General features: G+C 38.7%; 2 protein-coding genes and 1 long non-coding RNA gene across 12 annotated transcripts; 1 reads left to right on the top strand and 2 right to left on the bottom strand.

Moving 5' to 3' along the window:
- Nucleotides 1-101: 101 nt before the first annotated feature.
- LOC103704563 (UDP-galactose/UDP-glucose transporter 3) lies at nt 102-6425 on the bottom strand. The gene is made up of 7 exons (XM_008787918.6): nt 6319-6425; nt 6058-6155; nt 5834-5964; nt 4672-4702; nt 1191-1294; nt 840-961; nt 102-693 (listed from the first exon to the last, which is right to left on the bottom strand). The coding sequence occupies exons 1-7, from the start codon at nt 6423-6425 to the stop codon at nt 285-287; spliced, it is 1002 nt and encodes a 333-aa protein (XP_008786140.1). The 3' UTR covers nt 102-284.
- Nucleotides 6426-9994: 3569 nt separating this feature from the next.
- Nucleotides 9995-18849, top strand: LOC103704556 (uncharacterized). Its single transcript, XR_016398046.1, has 5 exons — nt 9995-10192; nt 10418-10577; nt 12798-12936; nt 13018-13100; nt 18714-18849. It is a non-coding gene; the product is annotated as an uncharacterized LOC103704556 (long non-coding RNA).
- Nucleotides 14539-24988, bottom strand: LOC103704572 (uncharacterized). 10 transcript variants are annotated; one of them, XM_088708069.2, is made up of 15 exons: nt 24567-24840; nt 23155-23470; nt 22656-22797; nt 22302-22543; nt 22137-22210; nt 21671-21830; nt 21552-21576; nt 21350-21430; nt 19876-20047; nt 19708-19781; nt 19491-19560; nt 18230-18301; nt 17996-18129; nt 16943-17016; nt 15374-15745 (listed from the first exon to the last, which is right to left on the bottom strand). In XM_088708069.2, exons 3-15 carry the CDS (start codon nt 22685-22687, stop codon nt 15711-15713), a joined length of 1245 nt encoding a protein of 414 aa, XP_088564195.2. In that variant the 5' UTR covers nt 22688-22797; nt 23155-23470; nt 24567-24840; the 3' UTR covers nt 15374-15710. The 10 variants fall into 10 exon arrangements, with proteins under 10 accessions (XP_089782696.1, XP_038986397.3, XP_038986396.3 ...); XM_089926570.1 differs by lacking the exon at nt 15374-15745 and adding an exon at nt 14539-14576 and having other exon boundaries at nt 22656-23470; XM_039130469.3 differs by lacking the exon at nt 22656-22797 and having other exon boundaries at nt 15178-15745; nt 23422-23470; nt 24567-24988.
- Between the last annotated feature and the right edge of the window lie 1155 nt (nt 24989-26143).

The following is a 26143-nucleotide window of genomic DNA, read 5'->3' as shown; positions in this document are numbered from 1 at the left end:
ATTTGTGGGAACGAGATGAAACTTGAGACCCAAAATGAAAGATGATTGACAAGAAGCAAAACACGCATTGGTTAAGGATTGGCGTGTATTGGGCCTCCATAGGAGATCATAAAGAATTCACTTGTAATTGAATTAATAGTAAAAATACAACTGTAACATGTAACAATTAAATTACTTATCAACGTAAATCTAACTAAAATCGAGGAGCCAGCAAAGCCATTTTAGGCTTAACCCGCAATAAACGGGGGGGAAGGGCTATATCAGAAGCCAAGGACGAGACTATCTCATGCACTTTTTTTCTTCTTTTGTATCCTCTGTAGCTTCCTCCATTTGAGAAAGATTTGAAAGGAGAGCCCTGAGAAGACCATCAAGACACTTCCCCATTGCTTCAAGGACAAGGGATTGCCACTTAGCAAGGAGGACACCACAATGCTCACAAACTTGCGGGTGGTCGTGATGGTTGTGTTGACAAGTGAGCCGAAGCAGCTTATGGTCAGGAAAATGAAATTCTGCCCAACAGCCCCACAGAGGCAGTAGATGAGGATGTCCCATGCTGCCTCTGGGTGTTCTCTGCAAAACTGCACGGCCTTAAAACCAATTGCATGTGGGCAGCCAAACATATACACAACATTATAGACGGTGCCCCATAAATTCATTCCCAGCATTATATCCCAGGCAGTGGTCTTCGGGTACCTGTCAGAAAGTAGGAGATCTTAAGGATCTGAATTTGTTCATAGTGTGGTTTCCCATGCTAGTCTGTGTAAATTATGCTACATGGGAGGATGATTTTAAGAAAGGGAGGGGGGTGTCAGATTTGGGTTCTGAAGAACTGGAATTACCTCGCAGTTATAGAATCCTGGGTAGCATTTGTGAAGCCATCAAATGCTAAGTTTAAAAAGCAGAGCCCATAACCAAGAGGAGCGTTTGGATGAGCAAGCTTGTTTATAGTCTTTGAGCTGGTCTGCAATGGATCACAGTAATGCATTGGCCAGAGACATGCTTGCATTAGTGCATCAAATTCTATAAACCAAATTTTGAGGTCCATAAGCCGAAAGATTAAGCATGACATTCCATTCCACGTGGAAATTGGTAAAAGACAAAGGCATGATGTAGATATATCTGTGTGATGGCATTGCAATATAGGCGTTCTGTTTATATTTTCTTCGTAGTATAAAGAGGGTAACTTCTACCTTTGAAAGTGCAAATGCTGATACCCCTCCAGCAACAAGGAAGGTGCATATGTACTCTGGAATTGTGTATTTGATACCATAAACAAGAGCACCCATCACCATGACTGTAGGCCAAGAATGTATTTGGTTAGCCAGGATAATCATCATTCTAGTGTGCTGCTTAATTCAGTGAATTTAACCATTCAGATATCCATACAACTCTAAATAGATGAACAACCAGCAACAGCAACAAACGTTCGTAAATTCAATTTAACTACTCTAAAACATTTAGTCCATTATATGCTTTGACTCCTAGAATGGAAGGTGTTTTGAATAACATGATCAAAGGCTCTTGTCAATGTATCTGCTTGATTGGTCACCAGTCAGTCCGCACTGCTTGAAAACTCAAATACAAAAATCACAAACAGAAAATGGATCTACAGCCAGTTCCTGTATTGCATGGGACAACAGAAAGACAATTTTTCCCACTAAAGGCCTTCAGTAATCTTAGTTATTTTAGACCTTTTCTTGTTGATCAATAATTTCTTTTTTCTTATTCAATCATTATTTTTTTTAAAGATCTAATTCTAGAGTAGATAATATCTTCCTCTAAATGATGTTATCTCTACCATCAGATCAGAACTAAAGTTATTCCAACCTGCTCATCACGTACTTCAAATATAACAAGCAGCTTGGTGGTTGATGGTGGAACATGGATCAGATTGTTGAAGTTTGCTACTGAATCCAGTATTATGCTAAACTAAACCAAACTGTGTTTAAATGAAAGGATTAAGAAATTGGAAAAAATTTTGCTTATTAAAATTTGAGGAAAAAAAATGAGCTTTCCAGAAGTATATTAAGCTTCTCAAGTAGTCAGAATTCCAGTGTATTATGGCGACTTTTGGTGGTAAAAACAGAATCTAGAACTGATAGTTTAACATGTCTTTTGCACAGCTGAACCAAAAGAAAAGGCATTAAGGAATTTGTGGGGTATATGGAAGAATCTATTTAAAACAAAAACAAGCAGATTCCTGATGTAGAACAAATGAACTGGAAGCTTCTGGATAATTGGACGGGTGCAAGTCCAGACCAATGGGATCGATCCCCCTTTTCTAAGTGGTACAGATGTAATCATATCATTAAGCTTGATAAGAAGCAAATTAGTAAGACTAGAGCACAGCCTACTGCACCAGTAAGCTATTGCTATACTAATCATGCCAGGAAGAACTCCAAATTTCTGAGTAGCTGTCTCACCTCATGTGCATATACTTAGTTGCCTCGATGACCCTGTTAGGGCCATCATTTAATACTATTTATAAGATAAAGGGAGGTCATTGAACAAACACTCGCTCATATGCATAGAAAATCTAACATAGCAGGTGAGTCGACTGCTAAAGCAGTTAGATCTACTAGGATTTATTTTGCTTGGAGCAACTCCATTAGACTTGGGTCTTTCACCGACTCAATGATTTCCTAATACATTTGGCTATTTCTTCTAAAAAGATAGAAGTCATGTATTCTTGAGTTATCCAAGTCCTTCGGAGAGTAGGGGATAAAAGAAAGCAAGAGCAAACAGCAACTAAGGAAGCTATTTGCAATAATGAGTAGAAATTATTGACAAAATTACTAACAAGACAATAAAGTACCAAAAGCAGATATTCTAAAGAAGATTTAGATGCAAGATATTAATTAGACACCAAAATTCACTTAGATTTGTGTGTGTGTGTGTGAGAGAGAGAGAGAGGCTCTGTTTAGGGGTTGTTCAAAGGCGACTGAGGTTATGAAGGATAGGCCAAAGAGTAGGTTGAACCTCAATATTGTAATTCACCTAAATTATCTTGTTCTTCATAAATATCCAAGCAAATTGCAGAATGCTTCCGACATTACTCTTTTACCATTATCATGTTTGCTGCCAAATGGGTCATGGGGTCGAATTCCTTCACAAACACCTGATGGTTAGCTGTTCTTCATCTGTGGTTAGGGATGAAATAATTTTAATTAAGAATTCTTTACCAATTTTATAGCCAGCCAAACATTCATTTCCTAGTATTAGGAAGTACGCTTTTAACGATCAGCAGGTGATTTTCACCATAAGCTGGCTGGCTGGGCATCAACTTCCTAGGTGTTGATTTGTACTATCATTATGTATTTGATATGAAAGATTGAAAAGTTAGGCTTATAAAGTTTTGTAAAACTCATAAATTAGGTCTAGTGTCTGTGGGTGCATGCAAAGAAAGAGGGAGAAAGAGGGTCAGAGGGGGACAAAGAAATAATAAAAAAGGCCTTCACTAACTTTTTGGTGGTTTGATGGAGGGTTAATAAAGACAATGGATATAAGGGTGAAGAACAGGGACAATGAAGTTATAAAATGATTATATATGATTGTTGAACAATAAATAGGGAGTTAGCCACTAAAATGATCTAAGTCTATTATAGGGTTGTCAGCTCAAAATCGCCTTCACACATCTCTTTATATCAAGAATTATAATGTACATCAGACAGTGACACTGACAAGTTAATGACCTACTTGTACACAATAGATAAATGAAACCTATAATATGTACTTGACTAAACAAGGCAATCGCCAACATTACTTCACATCTTTACATTAGGTGATTTTGGTTGAATTTGTAGATTGATTTCACCTTTAATCATGATATCCTCGCATAACAAACTAGCTGAAATATAAATGAGTGGGTGTGTTTGTGTGTGTAACGGGGGAGGGGAGAGAACTGTCTTGCTTTTTTTAAAGATCTAGGATGAGAGGAAGAGGTTACCCCCAATTTCACACCTTAAATACTTTAGAAAATGTATATAGTTGTGTGTGTGTGTGTGGCTGTTCTTGTGAAATTATAATTAGTTACATGCATGATGTACTCAATCAAAGCAATATCTCCCAAAAGAGGTTTCCGGATAAAGCAAAATCTTCCCATACCTTGTACAGAAGCAATCAATTCACCTCTTCTATTTTTCAATTAAATATGCCATCTAAGAAATTGAATCAAAGGGAAAACACTAGTATGACATAGTGAACCATCCATCTTTGCTACTGCCTTACTTTTTTCCTTAAAAAGCCTTGCATCTAAAATTCTATCAAATCAACATGTGAAATTAAAACTTCTATATAGGTTAAATGGCATGTTTATATGACGCTGTAGATTGGAGTTGGAAAATGTCTTGATTGAGCTATTAGGTGTGCCCCTGCATGCAAAGTTTGGACAGCAATCCCTACTCATTATGCAGATCGCATTTTCATGTAATTCAATGACTAACAATTTAGTCACATTTCCCTGTAAATATCATCATTTCCTGGTTTATTTATCATTGGACAATATTTAGTGTAACCATGCATATTATGTAGGATTATCCCTTAGCATATACAAGTATTGGAGAACTGCGAGTCAAATTCAAAATGTTACACCTGGTACAAGCATGATTCTTTTCCTAACTGTGTAGATGCATGATTGCACATAGTCAGGGAAAAATAGGAGAGTTAACTCACCAGGAATCATCTTTGAGGATTTTGCAAGAACCTGTTTACACATGAAGTAAACAACATTAGGACCACCTTCATTTTCATTTTGCTCATAGGTATTAGCCAGCAAAATTCACATGCAAATTTCCCAACAAAGTGGTTTGTTTGCATAGTCAAATTATGTAATAAAATCAGTCATATATGCTATTCCCAACAAATTGCGACAAACAAACTCATGGCTATATGCTGCATGTTCCTAAAAATGAAAATCTAACTGCCTTTTTTTCTGCTCATTCGTCCCATGCTAACATTGTACGCCCTTACAGAAGAAAGTATTCAATTATAGGATTATGCTTCTCAAGCTTACTGGTGGCAAAGCCATCAAAAAATATGAGTATAAGATACCAAATAAACATGCCAAATAAGAAGATAACATGGCAAAATTGCAGCTCTCTCACTGAAGAAAAAGAATAGCAACATTTTGATATGTAGTAGATATCCCCAAAACAATTGCTTAACCATCACAACAAACTGCTGCAACACATGCAAAGAAACCAGAACATGCATTGTTGCTTAGTCAAAGAAGTGTAGGATAGCCAAATGCTTGGCTATCACATTAGCTCTATGAGCTCCCAAAATGTGATAAATAAAAAGGTTGTGATGCTACGCAAAGTAGATCGAAAAGACACAGGAATTGCTGATTGCCAAAATAAGGAATTATACATTATGCCAAAGACAAACACCATTGCATGGTCCAACCAGGAGATGTAAGGATCGGTCTTTGAAAACAGAGCTATGATAAGTAATAAACAGAAAGCATTGTATGTCATTAACTTCTGCGACCACTTATGGTAGCTGAAAACAGTTCCAGGATCCATGTGCAAATATCTAAATAACAACCATTGATTGCAATTCAGCTCACCAACTATGGCTGAGACTTAGTATGGAAATGAAAGCATATGATTTTTTTTCCTTTAATCTAAACCTGGAGTGTTAAACAGTATCATGCAGAATATGACCAACTTGGGAAGCTACGAATCAATCAATTTGTTAATTGTCAGTTTCTCGGTATTACACCTACAAACCAAAACCCCATTCAAAAGTTGCAAGCATGCTGGCATCGTCGCAGTTTAAAAGATAATACTGAAATTTGAAATCAAGGAGGCAGGGAAAAAAAATCTAAAGATACCTGGGCCGGATAGCTAATGTATTTTAATGCTTCAATCCCCATCGCAGGACCAATGGTGTTGGTGATGCTCGCACTCCAATAGCTCCACCATGGAGCGCCCCCTGCCGAGCTTCTCGACCATAGCTTTATCACTGATCCATTGGACAAGAACAGAACAGTACCAACGAATAAATCCTTCAACACATCGCCAATCTATATAATCATTCAGCTTTCAAATCGCTTACTTATGAATGACCAGATCAAACAAACAACATTTTGGGCGAGATTTAGGAAGGACAGGTGCTCGAACCGCTTCCCATCCGGTCCGAATCGCTTGGTGGATCTGATCGCAAGGACTACATCCCATTAGAAACCCTACCTGGACTCTCAATTCCAAGCTCCTTGTGTGTGTGTGTGTGTGTTTGTATGTTTTGAAATTCAAGAAGAAGTCGGAAGAAAATTAAGCAAAAAAAAAAAAAGACTCGGAAATCCGAAGGAAAACATACACGGTTTCCTGGAGGACGCCTTGGGTTATGTAAGCGGACCAGATGCCAGCGATGCAGAAGGCCAGCAGCAAGACGCGCCCAACGCCGCCGCCGCCGTAGGCTTCCATTTTCCCGGGATCTGGCCGCGGGATTTCTCCGCGGAGCGATATCTGAGGATGGGGCAGGGGAGAAAGGGAGCAGTGCGGGATTGTGCGAGAGGAGCACTCGAGGAAGGGCAAGGGCGGTGGCGGAGGGTACATTTACGCGGTGGACGGGAAGTTGGAGAAACGTCAATTTCATACGTGGCAAAAACTGATTGGCAAACTGGTGGAACTTGGGTCCTTATTGGTTCTCTCGACGTGGCACCTGTGGGGCTGACTTTGAGCCGGTCTGGCTAGCGAGCTGGTATGAACGCACTAGTTTCGGCGTTCAATTACGTAATGATGGGCACCCCTGCGAACGCTATCGCGGGTGAATCGCATACAAATAAAATCGGATTCGCGTACGCCTACCATTAACTTCTTTCGCAAGCTCGAACGCAAGAGAAGCAGGGAGCGCTGTGGTGGAGAAGAGGAGTTCAGCAACGCACGGTATTGGGAATGGCAGCAGGGGTGGAGGAGTTTCTCCGGGCGGTCGCTGGCAGTGTGTTATTGAGTGGTTCGAAAGGCTTGGAATCGTACTCAAACTTATACCAGTATCATACTAATATAATATCGATATAGTATAATATAAAAAAAATTTGGCATACTAAATACCGGCACACCACATGTACCAAGTATCAGTACGAAATTGGTGGTAGAAGAAGGTGGCGAACACACAATAGGATGTCAATGCAGTAGCCCTCGAGTCAACCAAACTCGGACCAGGCCCGAAGGTATTTGGACGAAGCCTCACCCTATTCGATTTTTTTAAGGTCGGACTAGGCTAAGACAATATTTTTTCTTTTTTTAAAAAATAAGAAGAGTGTTTTGGGAATTGAGAGGAGGCCTCGATTTTTTTTTTGTTGCTAAAAACGGATATTTCATATACTACGAGAACAAATACACCCAGTAAAATCAACAAACAATAAGTCACACAGTGCCCCAGGCAATTTCTCTTCTTCTGCTCATAAGGTGTCTTCAAGTGGCTCGCCACATACACTGCCATCCAATCCACTGCCCCGTTGGCCTCTTGGTATATATGTTTAATCTGAAAGGCTACTGTATTACGCACCATGTCCCAAATATCTTGAAATAAGAAGTGTACCCCTCCTCCATTCGGGTTCCTTTGGATCCAACTAACGACGGTGGCAGAGTCACCCTCTAAGATAATCGAGGAGGCCTCGTTTCGGAGGACTTATTTTCTGAATTGTTGGTAGCGCAGTGGCCCAATTTGAAACAAAAAACAATATATTCAGTTAGCGTCGCGCTTAGAAACCATTGAGTGAAAAAAAAACACAAACATAGTTGCATTAAAAAAATTAAACAAATCCCAAATTCGCGGCTTCACAAAGGTTGCTATCAAGAAGCCTCTAGAATAAATTTCAGAATAAAAGGTGAAGTCTTGAGGCGAGAGGCATGAAGCTGGTCTCAAGGCTTTTATATTCCATATGTGTGTTAATTAAACTCTAACGAGTAGTATAATTGATTAAATTTTTGAGGTCGGTACCATAGACCCAGATTCAAGCAATGTTTCCAGTAGTATAAAATATATTTTTTAATCAAAAAAAAGAAAAGATATGTTGCATAACTAAGAAAAAGAACAACGTCCAAAAAGCTTTAACTTTAATTTTTCATAATACCTTAAACGTATTATAAGAAGGCTCTTTCTTTTTATTGGTAATGAATTTGAAATCACTTCGAATCAATATTCTTCCTACCTAGCTGAATTCCATTACACATACCTCAACTATAGCCTTTGAAGCATTTTGAGCAAATCATTGCCTTCCTATGGTTTTAATTTTTATGTCTAGCTAGTGAGAACAATAAAACCAATTTGTTTACAGAAATATTTCAGTAACTCAAAAGTATAACTTAGATCGCTATGATGGCGTGTTATACTCATGTTGTTCCCTTTGCATTCATATCATGAAACGTGCCAGATAACAAATCTATGTGAATGGTGCATGATAACGAGTAACATTCTTGAGAGATTTTTCTAAGATACCATGGCACAACTCATGTTTACCCCACGCAAAAATAAACAGCTAGATTGACGAGGACGGCTTCCCCCTGGTTGGATTCATCCATATACATTAGACTAATATTTTTTGGTTACTTAGCTACCACTTCTAAATTTTAACTTTTATAATAAATCAACCTTTGTTTTATAGTTTCTCCTTATCCATTGGTTCACAATGGAAGATTCTTAAGCTATGCTGGTTACATGATGGAATACTTCATCTTGATTGAAAATAGGAAGTGATTCTCTGCCCGTACGGCGGATTTATATCCATTTTGGAGTCTTCTAATCCAAAGTATGCTCATCTTCCGTCCGAAAGCACATGACGATATATAATATTTTTCTGTCGTCAAAGACAACGTACTTATAAATGTCAGCATGCTCTTCCAACACTGGATTTAATAAATGCGAACCCACCCGGCCGCCCCTGCGAAAAGAAGGAAAGGAAAAAAAAAAAAATTGTTAATGAAACAGATGGCATGTAAATACTGTCCTTTTAGAGGACGTCTCTGCGGCATTTGTTGGATAAATACTGCAAACTTTAGAAGAGATTAATGATCACCATCCATTATTGTAAGATATGCGGATCATGATTTGTGCTGGGTTGACCATACAGATGAGGCACATTTTTTTTATAGAAGTAATGATGTTGCTAATTGGATGACGTCTTTTATTGTCAATTATTTAGGAGGATATCTATGGATGAGTGAGACAAGAATGCCTAGTGCTTTTTGAGGTGTACTATTTTTTTAATTATGTCTGTACTCATTTAGTATGAGTCTTATGGAATAGTAGGAAAAAAAAAAAAAAAACCAGACAAGCAAACAGTGTCTAATTTCTATATTACGTTTACGACCAACCTAGGCCGCCAAAACGGGACCTGCATCCAGATTCCATCGCAGCGGCTCTCACGCTCTTAACCCGCAACGGGAATCTAGAATCTCAGAGGAATCCTGGCGACAACAAGGTTTCCCCTCCCTCCGTCGGAAGGACTGTAGCCACCTTGACGCAAAATCACAGAGAACGCACCGTCCGTACGCCATCTACATTACCCCATCAGACGACACGTGGCACGAAACGTATCGGTTTAGTGAAAGTACCGTTTGCTGGTGAGCACCACCGTCAAGTTCTGTATCGTGTATCGTTGTAAGCGGAGGCTTTGATTGCTGACCATCTGATCCCGTACGCCATATACAGAACCCCATCCGACGACACGTGCCACGAAACGTATCGGTTTTGTGAAAGTACCGTTTGCTAGTAAGTACCACCGTCAAGTTCTGCGTCGTGTATTATTGCAAGCAGAGGCTTTCATTGCTGACCATCTGATCCGTACATCATGCCGTTCATTTGCCGGGGCATTTTGGTAATAATGTTAATTTGTTAAATGACTTCCAGAAGTTGGGCCGTACCATCCTTGGTCCGGCAACAGCCCGTCTTCCACCGTCAAAACCGGCTATGTTTATAAAAAAACTTGCTGTAAATCACCGCGGAGGACGAGAGCGAAAGGCTTTTCCCTCCCACCGCCTTCTCTCAACCTATTCGAGGAAGAGCAGAAAAAGAGCCAGAGTTTTTGCTGTACAAATATTCCTTGTCTCCGAACCCTGCGGAGAGAAAAGAAAACCCAGGGATCTCTTAGCAAATCGATGCAGCTTTTCGTTCTCTCTTTCTTCTGCCATCGCCGCATTTGCATTTCCTAGCTCCCCCTCTCTGAATCCTTCGTTGGAGATCGAACGAGGTATGATCTTTCCCTTTCTTCGCTCGTATGTCGTCTAGGTTTTCTTCGATGACTATATGCCGTGGATCTTGGCGATCCATTCTTGAATTCTTGAATTGCTCCTGGAATGCAGATGTTCTTGTTGTGTTGAATTGATGATATCCATTTTATTTGCGGTTTCTTTGGTGATCTGAATGGCATTACTGAGTTTAAGCTTATTTTTCGCGTTTCTTTTCCTTATTTTAGACCCGGATATCGACGGTGATTAGGAAAACTAGAGGGAGAGAGGGGCAAATCTGAGGAGAAAATGGCCAGCCGGATGAAAGAGGATGAGAAGAACGAAATGATAATCCGAGGGCTGCTGATGCTTCATGCGAACCGGAGATGCATTAATTGCAATAGTCTGGTATTTCTTCTTTTCTTTCGTGGATAAATGTTCTACGTAATATTCTTCATTTTGAAGCCTCATCTTGAAAAGAAGAACAGAAACGTAATCTTGTGATGCGAACAAATCCGAGATTATAGGGAAAAAAGGTTTTGATAATCAGAGATATGAATACGTGAATCCGTGATTGGCTGAATTGTTCGGATAGAAAGAATGCTCACGTATATAGTCGGAGATTTCTCACTTCTTTCATGTTATGTAAATCACATGATGTTCTTTGTACCCCAAAAAAAAAGAAGAAGAAAAGTCACATGATGTTCTGTTGATTGACAGATTTAGGGTGGGGTGTGGAGAGTGAAACCCTAACCCAAAGCTCACTAGCATTTCTACATTGTTTTATTAATCATTAGCATGGGAAAACGATGCTACTACGTGCCGCTCGTTTATCTAACAGTTCCTCAGCCACCATGGCATTGGCATGGCACATCTAATTGGAAAACCCATGTGAATTGCACCAACCCATTTGAATGATACTGGAATGGAAGAGGTAACAGGGCAGCATTAAGTAATTGGAAAATTCTCGGCAATAAATTAATCTGAGAAGTTTCTGTGATTACAATGAGTATCTAAAATTATGCACAAACAACTATTCTAGAAGCAAGAAAACCTAGAGTCCCTTACTAGACCAGCAATTAATGCATATATAGCAATTTTAGTCGCATTTAATTGTACCTGGAAATTTCTGTCCACGGAGTTTGTTTATAATTGAGAAGAGGGGATAGCGCATGAGAGGAAATGAGAAAATCATAAAAAAAATTCTGATTTGATATGATTTCCTTATAATTTTATATTTTTTTATAAATGTTGTGGTAGTATAAGTCGAGATTTCACAAATCACATTTTCAACTGATTCGCTTTTTCCAGCATCTGTAGACCGCGTTTAAAAGAATGCCGAAAATCAGCAGTTTAGCAGTGCATAATCACATGCTCTGGCAGGGGCGTTAACTTGTATAACCTGATGAAGCACCAACCCTTCTGGTCCGTTTTTAGAATTACTCGTAAGTCTTGATTGAATTTTAATTCATTCGGAACTATGGTGACTTGTCATAGTGGTAAATGTTTTAGATTTTCATTTTAATGTTTTACAATCTTATTCTGAATGGGTTTAATGCGGCATGGTCTAGCATAGATGTTAAAAAAAACTAAGCATTATTGCAAAATTATTCTAATAAGCATTATTGCTTATTAGAAACTGTAACTTGCAAATTATTGTTCTATTATTCACAGATTCTCCGAGCATTGCACTGTAACTGTTCTGTTTGCTGGCTTTCAACCCCAAATATTCTGTTTGTCTGTTATACTACTAGCTTGGGAAATTCACGGATTGCTGTAAACATCTGTTGTTGTTGACCTGAATATAAAAGTGGTCAAGTGAACGGTTTGATCTTCCCTGTTTAATCCAGTAAGCATCATTACTTCTCTTGATTCCAGGAAGTATTGAACTATTCCCTTGCAGTGTCTCAATGTCATTTTGCTATCTATTTCTTTCAATTGGAAAACCAATGGCCCTCTGTTCATTACAAATTTATTCTGATCAATCTGGAATACCTGCAATGCCATTGAAAACAACTCAATATTAACTCCATGGGTGATTCGCATCAGAAGCAAAATCCCATTGTGGTCAAGAAATGCAGGCACTTAACAGAGGAGAAAGTCATGGGTCTAGTTCTGTTTTTTGTTCTGCTGTACATCTAGCTCAGAAAATTTAAGGATTTTTTTACAACAATTATTAATTGACCTGAAGAAAGAACTGTCAGTGAACGATTTGATCCTCCCATGGTTCTGTTTAATCCAGTAAGCATCGTTGGCTTTCTTGGATTCAGCAAGTATTTAACGACTCATCAATGATGTCTTGATGGTATTCTGTTATATCTTTCAGTTGAAACACCGATAGCCCTTTGTTTTATTTTTATCAATTTGGAATACCTACAGTCTATAATGCCACTGAAAACAACTAATTTTTAGCTGTATGTGGTGATGATTCGCGACAGGCAGCAAGTCCAGTCTTAATGGAGCATGCCTAGTCTCAATTTTGTCAAGACTTAAGAAACACAGGCACTTAACCTCCTTTTGAATGCATGACACTTGGTTTTATTGGTGCTATATGATGGCTGAAGAAATTCATATCCAGTTATTGTCAAATATCTATGTGATTTAACTCTCTTTTTTTTTGTGATGTAGTTCCCATCTATGGCATCTTATCAAGGGTCAGTACAAAACATTGCTCTACGAAACCTACTATGCAGTTGCAGCTTTGTAACTCCTTCCCCGCGACAGATACCATCACAGCAACCATCCTAACTATCATCCGCATCTCCAAGTAAAGTTGTACCATATCCTTTAAATTTGCCACTCTAGATATCTTAGAATAGCCTCTCTTTCTAAATGTTGCTAATGCCAGGAACAAAAATCAGGTCCATAGATGATGCAACTGTTTCCAAGCATCACATCTCAACATGTACCTAACGATATGGTTTCGATGGTGTAAGACTTTTGATAATTATCTGTTATTTCTTTGCTCTTCAATAATCATTCGAGCTAATTACAAGACATGCAAAATATTATAAAAATTTATAGATCATCCATCCATTAAAATTGAAGCGAATAAGTGTTTTATCATGTCCAGATCCATAATCTGCAAAATTCAGATCATCCACCTGATGAGGTCGAGGGTATCCCCCGACCTCAGATCTCAGTCCCAACCGGATGTAGGCAGAAGAACAGCTGCGTTCCTCGCGAGATATTGTCCGCTCTGGGGAGGGTTTCATAGTCTCTTCCGCTCCGAGACGGTTTTGCCCCACAAAAGGCGCCTCGCAAGGGAAAGAGTTTCCCCCTCCATTAAGGCATAGACCTTTTCGCTACTTAGCCGATGTGGGACTAAGTTCGAGACCCTTTATTCCCACAACACAGCCTCCCTAGCGGAAAGGTCTGTGTCGGGGTCAAGGGCTCTCAACGAAAGCACCATTGATGAGGTCGAGGGTATCCCCCGACCTCAGATCTCAGTCCCAATCGGATGTAGGCAGAAGAACGGCTGCGTCCCTCGCGAGGTATTATCCGCTCTAGGGAGGGGTTTCATAGTCTCTTCCGCCCCGAGACGGTTTTGCCCCACAAAAGGCGCCTCGCAAGGGAAAGAGTGTCTCCCTCCATTTAAGGCACAGACCTTTCCGCTACCTAGCCGATGTGGGATTAAGTTCGAGACTCTTTATTCCCACAACACCACCTACTAAATCATATTATTATATATTTCAACAAGCTGATCTGCTTGCTGCACATGGAAATTGATTATATCACATTCGTTGCACTTTGGTTTGATGGTGATATTTGTATCACTTCCAAGCTTTCCTGGTCACAATTGATAGTATAATTTCTTTACCTAGTTTGAATACTAACAATTTGAAACCTCGGTTACCAACCTTGTTTCATAAAACCATCTAAATAGAATATTAGATCCTAAAAGTGGAAATGGAGCATAGTGAAATAAAATATCAAATTTCGAACTAGCCACCTCAACTGCATTGTGTTTTTTGTATTGCTTCAAAGCTTTCTTGATCATAATTAATAGAGTGGCTGCCTTACCTAGTCAAATACAAATTATTTGACATCTTGGTTCCTAACTTTCTTTCATAGGACCTTCTAGTATTCTAAATAAAATATCTTATCCTGAAACTGAAAGCATCATGGTGAACTAAAAGATCAGGTTTGGGACTTGCCACCTTAACTGCATTATGCCCTTTAATCTGTATTATCATGGACTTGTGAAGGTGTTTGTGTACAATATTGCTTGGGTTGTAACCTAGACAACCTTTCTCATGAAAAAAAAAAAAAAAAAAACTTTTTTCCCAAGCTATATGAACCTTTTGCATACCAATGCAGACATCAAGGAATTGTAAGTCTTGGCAGTGAGGTTGCTGCTTTTGGCAGTACAGACCATGGCTCATCATTCAAATTCTTTTGCTCCTGCTGGAGGAAATCATTTCAGATAGACATGAGAAGTGAAACTACTGATTGCTATTTATGCTAGCAAAAATATAACCATTCATGGCCTACAGAAGTTTCACCGAATCCTCTGGCTAAGTATTGAAGAACTGTCAGCCCTAGTAGGATGATTTCGAGTATGCGGCCAGTGTGGTAGGACAGGAAGTTTCAGTTTTCAAGTAGAACTAGCATGTAAGGAAGAAAAAGGCAAATATTTTCTGATTGCAGGAAAGGGAGCATTGAATATATATATATATATATATATATATATATATATATATATATATATATATATATATATATACATATATATATATATATATATACATATATATATACATATGTGTATATGTATATGTATGTATGATAAATATATTATGCTGGTAGAGTGGAGTCCGCGCCAATAGCATATCATCTTTGAATATTTGTTTGTTATATTTGTATCAAATAGCTTTGAATATATATGGAGTTATCTGCATATCAAATGTAAATGATAAAATATTGTTTAGGCTTTCAGCCAGATTCTGGTTGCTCTTGATTGTGAGCATTCATTGTTTGATAAAGAGTTGTTATTAGTAATGTCACATATAACATTGTTCTCTTTGTTATTCACACTTCAAATATTTTGCTATCTTTTAATCCTAAAACTAATTTTGCTAAAGGCGTATATTTACTGGGACACAGACATTTCTTGGTCACCCGATGCTGCATGTCATGTTGCTTAATGAGCATTTCATATTTTGTATTTGACTTAGGACTCATGATCCAGGGTGTGCCAATTACTTGGTGACGTACTGAATTTTTTTACTTGCTTTCTAAAGAATCTTGATCTTCTATTATGTAATCCAACAGGATCCATCAAATATTGGTAAAGAAACGAGGAAAATTTTACAGCACGAGCTTTTGCTTGATTAGGATGCTCTTCTATAGAAATCCTAGGGTGGCAAATATACTTTGAAATTGCCATTGAGATTCTTCAACTGATCTGTATCTTCAGCGAGAATTGAACTGTGGGATTATGGAATGCTGCATGATGAATTGGTATTTTGCTGTACACGACATGAATGGAGACATAGAAATCCAGGAATCAAGAACCTTTTCCTCATAATCATGTGGATTCTACTCGCCTTGTGCTCTTCTAAACTGCCTCCAAACTGCAAACACCGTTAAAATAGGTTACATTAGATATGGGGCTGCCATGTACCAGGCAGTGCCGTTATGCTTCTCAGATGGGAGATATTTATATGTTCATCAGCCAATACAAGGACAATGGTGTACCGAAAATCAAACCAATTACCGAAGCAGGGCACTGCCCTGAGTCTGCTGTTCAAACACTCCTACCTCATAATGTCACTAGCTCAAAAGTTGTCTAGATGACCGCTTCTAAGGTACCAACACACACATAAAACACCGCAAAAATAAATAAAAAGACGGCATCCATTTATGTTCTCCTAAAAGTAAGAGACGAGATATTGCTTAGGGCAGAATTTGAAAGCAAATGAGAAATCCGATCTCATACCCAGTTAATTTTTGAGATTGGACTTTGCTGTAAGCTTTTTAACAGATTGGAAATTGAATCTCCGCTATACAAACTACAATGGAACCAAAAAAAAATGTCTGAAATATGCTTGGATGTTAATTGCTCTTTTTTGAAGAACCAACAGCCGGAAATATGTTGAGGTAAGAAACAGCTACGGTTGTTTAATGGGACCATAATACCGTTAACCCTTGCACGGTGACACTAGTAGCTTCGGCCCATTTTACCCTGAGGCAGGCCAGCAAGCCATGAGGACGTGTTGATCCATCCAGAAACCCTTTTTTTTTATATTTTTCTCACAAAATTCTACCCAAATAAAGAGAAAATATTTAGGAATTGTGAAGAAAATGCTGGCGCTGTATTTCCTACTTATTTTCTTAAAATATAGTTGCAAATCCTGGACAGTGAAAACTGTTCTATTTTCCCTTTTTAACTTAGCAACTAAGGATATATTTGTTTGCAAGGAAAGTTGCTTGAAAAACTTATATTTCTTGGAATATCAAATTTTCTATTTGTTTGTTTTATTAGAAAATTAATAAAGTTAGAAAACTTGTAAATAGTTTTTTGGTAAACATTTCCTTTTCCATGAAATAAAATCTTATTTTTATTTTTCTTTTTTCCACAGATTTTGGTGCAAGAAAACACACCATAAACAGAACCTTAGCATGATAATTTACGGGATTATCAGATTACCTATATAACTTAACAGATAGCGGCATGGATGATAAGCAGCAAATAAGAGAGATCAGCAACCAAACCTATAGTTTCCAGTGGAGAGAGAATTCTTTAATGTATATAATGATTTAGTACTTACCATAAATAAGTGTTGCTAGCCACTCATTCACAAGTCTGACCCAAGTACTGGCCCATCCAACATCTATTGTCCATCTGTAAATTAAAAAGAGAAAAGATGCTATATATATAGTTAAGTTGGATAAAAATGCATCGAAATATGAACATATATCATTTTTTAACTTGCTATCTCCTTGACTTTTTGCTTCCTTGTGTATCTTTTTATAAATGCGAAAAATGCTCATTCAAAAATAATATATACATGATTACGGTCATCTTGCATTCATTTATTCCTTAGATTTCCAGGTTCTTTTTCCATTTTCCATTTCTACAAAACCGAAATTTCCAGTCAAGATGTGACAACCAACATGACATTTTGCTCGCTTGAAGTATCATTTGTGGGAATTAACAGAACTGATGGGACAAAGACAGAAATATTGTACATTCTTCAAAAGTTAAAGGGTGAAATCAGTAAAACTTCAGTTAGTAACGTGTACCATCACAATGTATTATACGTATGAGAGTTAAGGTTAGAGGCAGATCTGGTTAGAACATGGGATTGAGTTTGTGAGTGACCGAATGTGGAGGATATCCAGAGAAAAATGACATGAGAAAGATTTTAAGCAGGCAATGGAAAACATGATCCTTCCATAGGAACACATGGAAAATAATGTCAGATACACAATCCTAAATAACAGGCATGAGTCTTTCAATTATGATTACAGTTCCATTCAGAATCTTGTGAGGCATCAGAACTTGTGATTTGGCAGCAAGATTGTTGCCATTAAGCTTTGCCAAGCAACTTTTTAGGAAGAACATGAAATGGATAGATAAGTGGACTCTTCCACATACATTAGTCATACATTGAAGATGTTATAGATGAAGCTAAGTGATGGAGATAACAATGATCATACCAAGATTATAAACAATGATTCATAATCAATGAATTAGGATAATGAATATTTATAGCAGCATAAAAACATGGATGGACATTTATCAATACCCTGTACGTAGAATATTCATCAGTATCTAGAATGAATGCTTAGAGATCTAGTGTAGTGATATGAAAACTTACTTCTGCATGGTTTTATGTGCATTCCAGCCGATGAATAGCATTGCAAAGTACATCCCCCCCATAGCAAAAACAAAATGGAAAAATCCATACCCATATGGAACATCATCTTCTGATTCTGCTCGAGTCCTCTTGAACTGCATTGAGTAATAGTGAACAGTCATTTAGAAACACATATAGTGACTTGAACAAATAGCCAGCCAATGAAAAAGCAAGGGCAATGTTAGTGAAGTGCACCTGAAAGCATTTGGAATCTATTCCTGTTGAAAATGTTGCCATGACTACGACAAATACAGCAATAACAAAGCTCTGTCCATAAATCAAGCTCAGATCAGACTATCCAGATGCTTGCATCCATAAGCAATGTATTCATAATAGATGACAATCACGTCAATTTATTATAAACTCAGTTAAGAATAGGAGACCACAGTAATAATGATATTGCACTAACAAAATTCTTCAACTTATTGAACAAATGTTCAATTATTCTCAAAATGTTCATCATTTTTTCCTGAATAATACTGACTTGATGAAGGAAAGAAAATAATGCTTTTATGAATTTATGAAAAGTTATACAAATAAATGATGTTTTTCATGAACATATTATGAATTGTTATAATTTTTTTTAAAATCTCTCATATCCATTGTCATGTTTTGATTACTTTTAGTTTCTTACTCACTTTTCAGTCATTAATATAATTATAAATTTTCTCCTTTTCAGAATGCCCAATCAAACATTGAGATTTTCCATAATGCAAAAGACGTGGATGCTAATGTCTGGAAACTGATCTGTAATCAGAAGAACCAACCTCTGCCTAGAGGTTCAATTGCTCATAAAACTACCAAATGGCACTGACAGATCACGCAGAAGTCTGGAGTTGTAGTAACACCAAGAAACTTAGTTAAGGGTTCTACTAGTGTTCTTAACCCATATTGCTCCCTTGAACCTACCACATGACACCACAGTTTCTCTGGAGATACCTGGAATATCAAACTTAGTGGCAACCTGATACTTTTAATATGGAGTTAGGGGAAAAAGAGGTAATTCATTGCATCATGAATATCCGTGATATATTACATATCCAAGAGTAAGTTATAATTCTGGAATTGCTCAAACATTTAGCAAGAAGCAAAATATTCTATTTCTCAAAAATGGAAGCAGCAGATTCTGAAAAAAATTACTTAGATTGTATATCTGGAAATATTCTAGGATCTATTAGCATGATAATTATTTTGGACATTCTCAACCTTGGTTTTTCCTCTTACAATCCTAGAATGTCAGATTTTGGTGCTAAACTATTTTTTTTAAGACAAGAGTCACAGAAAAGGTTGTTTTAATGTTTCGATCGCTTAATAACATAGTAATCACCCCTGCCAGCACTGGAATCTGCAGTATTTCATATATTTAAGAGCATCTAAAAATTTTGAAATATCTAAATATGCAGTTTGTCAGTCCTCTATGCTAATTAGCATGAAATGAAATGTTTTGAAAAATTACCGTGATTGTGAGCCAGTCTGCACTTGTTGCAGCTTGTGCTTTTTGGTTGCAAACTTCGGTCTGTGGCTCACTGTCATTGTGAACGGAAAGATCATGATTGTAACAGAATCTACTCAGTGAAGCTATGAATGGAAAATGTAGCACAACTTAGTTTTCTAGTAGCTGCAAAACAATCTTAAGGGAAAAGCTGTGAAACCAAATTGCTCATAAAATTTACCTCCTGATTGCGCTCCAGCAAAGAAACACAATATACATTCCCATCAGCCCAGGTGACAGGAATCCTCCTTTCACCTATATCAAAAACGACATACTTAGCTCTAAGAAGGGACGAAAGAGCCAGTATAGATGAACTACTTTGCATTCGGTGAAATGAACGTCGATTTACCTTCGGGTGCAGTGAGACAAAGGTCATGAGTTGTAGTAGCACGAGGGTCAAAGTGATAAAGAGGATGTTAAGACTACAAGTTGGCTTTGATGCATACCACACATACATCAAGACAATTCCCAAAATGGAAGCAACATATGCAGCAATGGAGAGTATCGGTACTTGAATGGGGCTGCAGGTCATGTATCTTCATAGTCAGATTTAAAACAGAAGATGTAGAGCTACTATATGAAAGGTAACAAAAATGCACCTCGATCAATCTGCACCTGACTCATGCATGAGATGCAAAACAAATATAATGCCTACAGACTCTCTGAAAATGAAATTATTATCATCAATTTTTGGCGATTAAGATTATTAACCTATTCACCTGCAAATTCAATAAGAACATTCGTAATGCTAGCAATCTCAAAATCTATATGAAACATTTGTGGTTGATCAGTTTTGCGCTGCCCAGTAAACATCATTCTTGGTTATATACGCTGTCCAAAAACACACAAACACCTATGTGGGTGTATGTATGCATGCACGTATGCATGTACATATATGCACATGTATACATATGTACAGCAATAACATATACCTCATGGTAACTATATTGGTGTTTTATTGACCTAAATTCTGATTGACAACCATCCAGTCCATATGCATGATAAAGATTTGATTCCACAATTCAGATAAACTGATAAGATATGGTTAGATTCTTATGTGAAATTGCATTAACATACTCTCTATAATCATGATTGATAATATGAAGTTGTAATTCTACATCTTGAGTTTACCACATTACTAAATGATGCTTTTCCAGGCATCATTCATGCTCTGAGCCACTTGTCTCCTGGGTAAATCAATTAACAGAAGAATACCACTCCTAGCACTACTTCCAAGAAGTACATCCTACTCAGCAATGACTACTGATACAAGTCTTCCGTCCAAAGAACAGAATCCTGCTTCATATGTAATATTCCCATATTTTGTGTTAAACTTCATATAGATGATGATCCCATTTGCATTATATTCAAATGGACTTGCCACAAATTATGCTATTCTAGTATAAGAATTTTCCCCCCATATGAGGGCTTTACAAAGTCTATCATCTTTACATCCTGAAGGACCTTCAATTTGTTCATCAGCTTTTCTCTTTTCCTTCAAGAGTCGTCAATAAAAAACTTTCTCATGGTATGCCACATAATACATAACACAATTCCATTCAAACATGCTTCTAAAACAATGTTAAAAAAATAAAATGATGGAGCTTCCCACTAGAGGTCAATTAAATTTGAGTATAGTCCAAATTGCATGTTTTAATGTTTATGGATTATTGGTTTAAACTAGAATTACAAAATACTTTTTGGATGTAGAATCAAAAAATACTTATTTAATTTCTCCGTGTGTAGAAGTAAGTTTACGGCAGGACAGAAAATCTCCAGCCTATTAGAAGTACAAAGCATAGTTGGTGTGCGAGTAGATGTACCATCTTTTCTCAGACCGGCAACAGTCATTCAACCACGTAATGAAACTGATAACACTGACAAGTTGAATCAGAAGAAATGCCCTGAAAAGAAATCATTGAAGTATAATATTCTCCATAGGATTTTGTAAACTACAATTGGATAGCTCATTAGTCCTATAACATAAAGAAAGAAGAATATCAGAATGAAAGTAGGCCTTGTTACCCGGCACCAAAGTGTGCAATCTTCCCTGAAAAATCAACAAGTATTCAGAATCAGCAAAAGCAAGTAAAGGAATCAAAAATATTAATTGTAAATAATCAAAACACACAACTGAAACCAACCGTAGAGCTGGATAAATGCAGAAGGTATGAAGAATGGCACTGCTATGAAACCCATCCACATGATGATCTTGGCAGGCCACCACTCAGAGTGCCATGAATTCCGAGGATCGTCCAACTTCTTCGTGCCAGCCGTCGAGAGAAACATGACAAAGAAGAATGACTTTCCAAAGTTAAGAATCATCCATGGGGTTTAGGCATGTCCATAGACATGTTCGACAGATTTCAGCATCAGAGGTAGGACAAAAATGGAAGAATCCCTGCAATGGCACAAAGAGAGATCTGGTCTACGAGAACCCTCACCAGGGTTCCAAATTATACATTACTATTTCATTTTTAATGGAACTCCAGCTCAGTTCTTGTGTAAGAGGGAAAATGACCATGTTGGGGCATCGAATTTTGAATTTTTAGCTTATAGCCATTATATTCCACAGTCCTAAGCAACATTTAGTAATTTTACGAAGGATACGGAGCAACCAAAGCTAATGCGGAGCACACCTTCTGCTCCCAAGCAGTAACGAGCACCGTGGCAGCCATTTAATCCTGCATAGATTAAAATCCAAGAAAAGTGTCTGAAAAATCTCCATGCGCCATGCAATGGAGAAAAAGAGGCGGATCGAGGAGAGGTGCGTACGCTGGAACTCGGAGATGGCAGAGCGGCCGTAGTCTCGGATGGCCCAGGCCAGGAGGCTGGCAAGGAGGAAGAGGAGGGCGTACACGAACCGGGCCATGAAGGGGTTGGGCCCGATGCAGAAGTGGGTGCAACATGAGTTCTCCATGAATCGAGCGTACCTCTCCCTGCTGCTGACGCCGGGGTCCTCCATTGCCTCGTTCGTCATGACATTTACGTATCCTCGGACGTGCGACGCAACTAGCCTACGCAACGCAGCGCTTAATATATAAGAAGCGGGGGAGGGGAAAGAGACGCGAAGAAGGATGGGATTGGTTAAGGCGTTGCATGGAAGAGAGGAAGGGAGGTGGTTCGTACGTCACGCTAGTTAACTCAGAATCCAGCCACATCTCTTGAGACAGTCTTCTCTGCAGAGAAAGCTCTATCTTATTTCAAGTCTGTGGAGACTGGGAGAGAGGGGAGGAGCAGATCGGTTCCCAGCACGTTGCATCCTCAGAAACTACTTGTTATAACGTTCCCGGAATGATTACAACAATATAATATGAATTAAGCCGGTTATCATAAATTTCTGTCCCAGGCTATCTTCTACTATTAGAAAACAAAAATTGCCCCTTTACGTGGTTCCTAAGCCTCTATAAATACCAAAGTATTTCATAACAACATTTGGGCATTCACTATAAGAACTTCTAGGGAGAATTCCTATACATGTAATACTTGCTCTATTAAACCAATTTTAAGTCCTAACAAAATCAAATTGCTGAGACACATCTTACAGCCCACATGTAATCATCTACAAAAAAGGACAAGGCGCACCAAGTATCAAGATTTTGATCAATCCTATGATGCTACCACCTACCGTGTATTAAATTTTTGCAGAGTGGTCGAGTGCTTTGTAAATTCCCTGCAGGATTTCTTAAATTTATTTTTATGTAGTATGTGTAGAAGTTCCCTGCAATGAACGTATCGGAGCCCTATTGCTCTCTGATTCTTGGTCTTGGTCTTCATCAGACGGCAACCAGCTCGGCCTAAACGGGTTTTCCCTGTAGCTTCGTTTTCCCTGTTTTTTCCCGTAGGCAAGATATATACACATTAGTTAAACGGGTTCGGGTTGTATCTTCTTTACCTTCTTTCGCCATCTGAACTGTTGGATTGCACAATGGCTCCTTCAAAATCTGTGCAGTGAAAGAAAATTCGAAATGCTTTGAGATCTGTTGACGTTGGGAAAGCAGATCAATCATTTTTTTCACACGAATCTGGTTAAACTAGTCCCTGAGGCCCACCGAACAAACTTGGCAACTTGTTCAAGTGGACCATTCGTGGAGGACCATCCGAACTGGACAACGACAGTCACCCAATCAGTAGTAGGACCACTTGTTGCCCGTGTATGTTCGAACGAAATCCATCCGTTCATTCCGCATTAGTCCAACGGATTTAAATTCTTTAGCGTACCTTCTGTTTTGATCCATTGATTGTTATTGCTATTAAAAAGAAACGACCATACGCAACACCATATCGAACTTTAAAAATAAAGAAAAATATAAATGGATAAAGAAAGAAAGAACCTGACGGCATAACCTTTCATGATTAACCTAAAAAGAATTAAACAGCCGCGAGAGAGAGCTTTTTCTTTATCTTGTGGATAAAAATATAAAAGAGTGAACGAGAGACTGAAATATACTTATGTAGAAAGAGAAAAAGACTCTCACTTTCCCTTGGCCATTTTTTTACTAATTTAATAGATCAAACTATTTTGTTCGGTTTCTTTGGCCAGGATCGGTGGTTTAATTTAATTTAATTTAATTTAATTTTCTAGTCGATTAGGGGGCATGGTAAGACTTCACATGAAGGCAAGAAAATTTTCACCAAAAAAAAAGAAAAAAAAAGAAGGCAAGAAAATAACGAAAAAAGCTTTCCGCATTCTTCGAACCATAACAATATAATGGCTTCCTGAAGTTCACGTTAAGATCAAGATCCGCTATAAATCGAAAAAAAACAAGATTTCCTATGGAAGCAAGAAAAAGTAAAAGGGGGTCTAACGAAACAAGAAAGAACCCTGAATTTAATTTAAGCCTGGATCAATTGGTCCCTCAACAGCAAGAAAGAATCTCGGAGGAAGATCGGTAGGTTGCAAGGAAAAAAAAAAAGAAACAAGAAAACAGATTCTTGATCTCTGAAATGAGAAAGAACTGAATGCGCACCGGAAGAGAACTGATCCTGATTTCGACACGAATGTTGAGAAAAATGCGAGATCTGAGAACAAGAACTTACCTCTGATGGTTCCCGATTCGTCCGCCTCGGCGACTCTTCTTCAAGAAGCTCCGCTCCGTTCCCCACCGGCACTTCGTCTTCTTAGACCTGAGGGATAAAGAAAGAGAAGGAGAGAGAAGAGGCGAGCGATGGCTTCACTTTTCAGAAGAGGAGGAGATGGTGGTGGTGGTGGTGGTGGTGGGGGTTTCCTTCTTTTTCCCGCCGCATGCCTTTCTGTTGCCGGTGGGAACCTATCGTGAAGTTAAAAAGAAGACTGGCTCCCTTTGCCCCCCTCGAGTTACTTGCGGGGCGGCCTCTATTTATAGGACCGCGGAGGCCACTCCACGGCGTATCTCATACACCAAGGAGGCGGGATCGCCCCAATCAGAGAACGTCCATCTCATGGACCCCGCAGTTCCAGGAATCTGGCCGCTGTGACGCGCAAAAGACGCACACCCCCATGTAAAGCCATGAAGCAAAAAATCAATATATTGCCCTATCTTTTGACGCCATCATGACCGTCTGATCCATGGATCATATCCTTAGTAGTACGAGAGAGTTCGGGCAACAACTATGAAGCGAAGGCACCTCCTTCATCCCTCGTTACTTGCAAGCCACAGCTAAAAGGAGAAAGGAAAATCCGTAACCTCTTACGTGCACTGCGACCAGTTCCAAACAACCTTCGTCAAGCCAAAGAAAGGAGGATACCGGATGCGGCGACAACGTGACGTGGCGCCTTTTGTGCGCCAAGCACCCACGATGCATGAGGCCGACTTGAGACAGTAGTAGGTCGGCCAATAACATCTCTGGGCCTTGTCCTGGCCCTGCTGGGGATCGGGTGAACCGAGTGAAACTTCGCTTGAAGGGAGCGCCGGCTCAGAACCAGACCCAAATCGATGGGGCCGGGTTGGGTTGGGCTAATTAGGTCCTGACACTGAAAGATTTATAAAGATTCCACAGATTTGGAAGCGAAGAAGGATTGGTGACAATGGATACAGAGTAAAAAGCATCTAAAGTGATGGAATCAACAAAATGGCAGCGCACAAGACCAAAGCTTTGCGTGTGATAGGACATTAAGCATTCAATCAAAGTGTACTAAAAAAGAAAAGATGCCACCTACAAAAGATATTACGGACCGCCAAAATTTTTTGTCACACACCAAGTATATTTGTGAAGTCCCACATTATAGAACTGAACTTGTTGGCGCTGTAAACATTGGTTGTACCTTTTTTTTTTTTTTTTTTGGTTACAATCACTGCTTACACTACTCTAGCTGGAGTATAGCTAACATAATACAGAAACAAAAAATGATAAAGCAATGAAGAAGAACCCTTTGGTGTATCCAGAGAAACTCGTCGGAATGTTGCACAGCAAATGAGGCGCCCAATTCGCAGTCCTGTTCACTTCACAGTATACATGTACTGTCTGAAAGGCTCTGAAGTCGCCCACCGTCTCCTAGATATCGCGCAACAGAGGATTGTCTCCCTCCTCGGCTTCTCGAGACGAATCCAATTGATCACTATGGCTGAGTCTCCTTCAAGTAGAATGCGCTCTGTCCTTAACATCTGTCTCACATAGGTAATGCCTTCCCATGCTCC

This window comes from Phoenix dactylifera, chromosome 12 (genome assembly GCF_051530095.1).
Source record: "Phoenix dactylifera cultivar Ajwa chromosome 12, Ajwa_hap1_PhDact_Kaust_v1.1, whole genome shotgun sequence".
NCBI lineage: Eukaryota > Viridiplantae > Streptophyta > Magnoliopsida > Arecales > Arecaceae > Phoenix > Phoenix dactylifera.
The sequence above is the reverse complement of the archived record's forward strand: the minus strand, read 5'-3'. Positions and strand labels throughout refer to the sequence as shown.

Coding starts and splice junctions, on each gene's coding strand:
- LOC103704563 (XM_008787918.6), bottom strand. CDS start 6,425: ATGGAAGCCTACGGCGGCGGCGGCGTTGGGCGCGTCTTGCTGCTGGCC. Junction 1,295..4,671: donor ATCCTCAAAGATGATTCCTG/GTGAGTTAACTC, acceptor CTTGGCCTACAG/TCATGGTGATGGGTGCTCTT. Junction 962..1,190: donor CAGCATTTGCACTTTCAAAG/GTAGAAGTTACC, acceptor GATCCATTGCAG/ACCAGCTCAAAGACTATAAA.
- LOC103704572 (XM_039130466.3), bottom strand. CDS start 22,687: ATGTGGCTGGATTCTGAGTTAACTAGCGTGAC. Junction 21,577..21,670: donor TGCATTTATCCAGCTCTACG/GTTGGTTTCAGT, acceptor TTGATTTTTCAG/GGAAGATTGCACACTTTGGT. Junction 19,782..19,875: donor TTGTCTCACTGCACCCGAAG/GTAAATCGACGT, acceptor TTTTTGATATAG/GTGAAAGGAGGATTCCTGTC.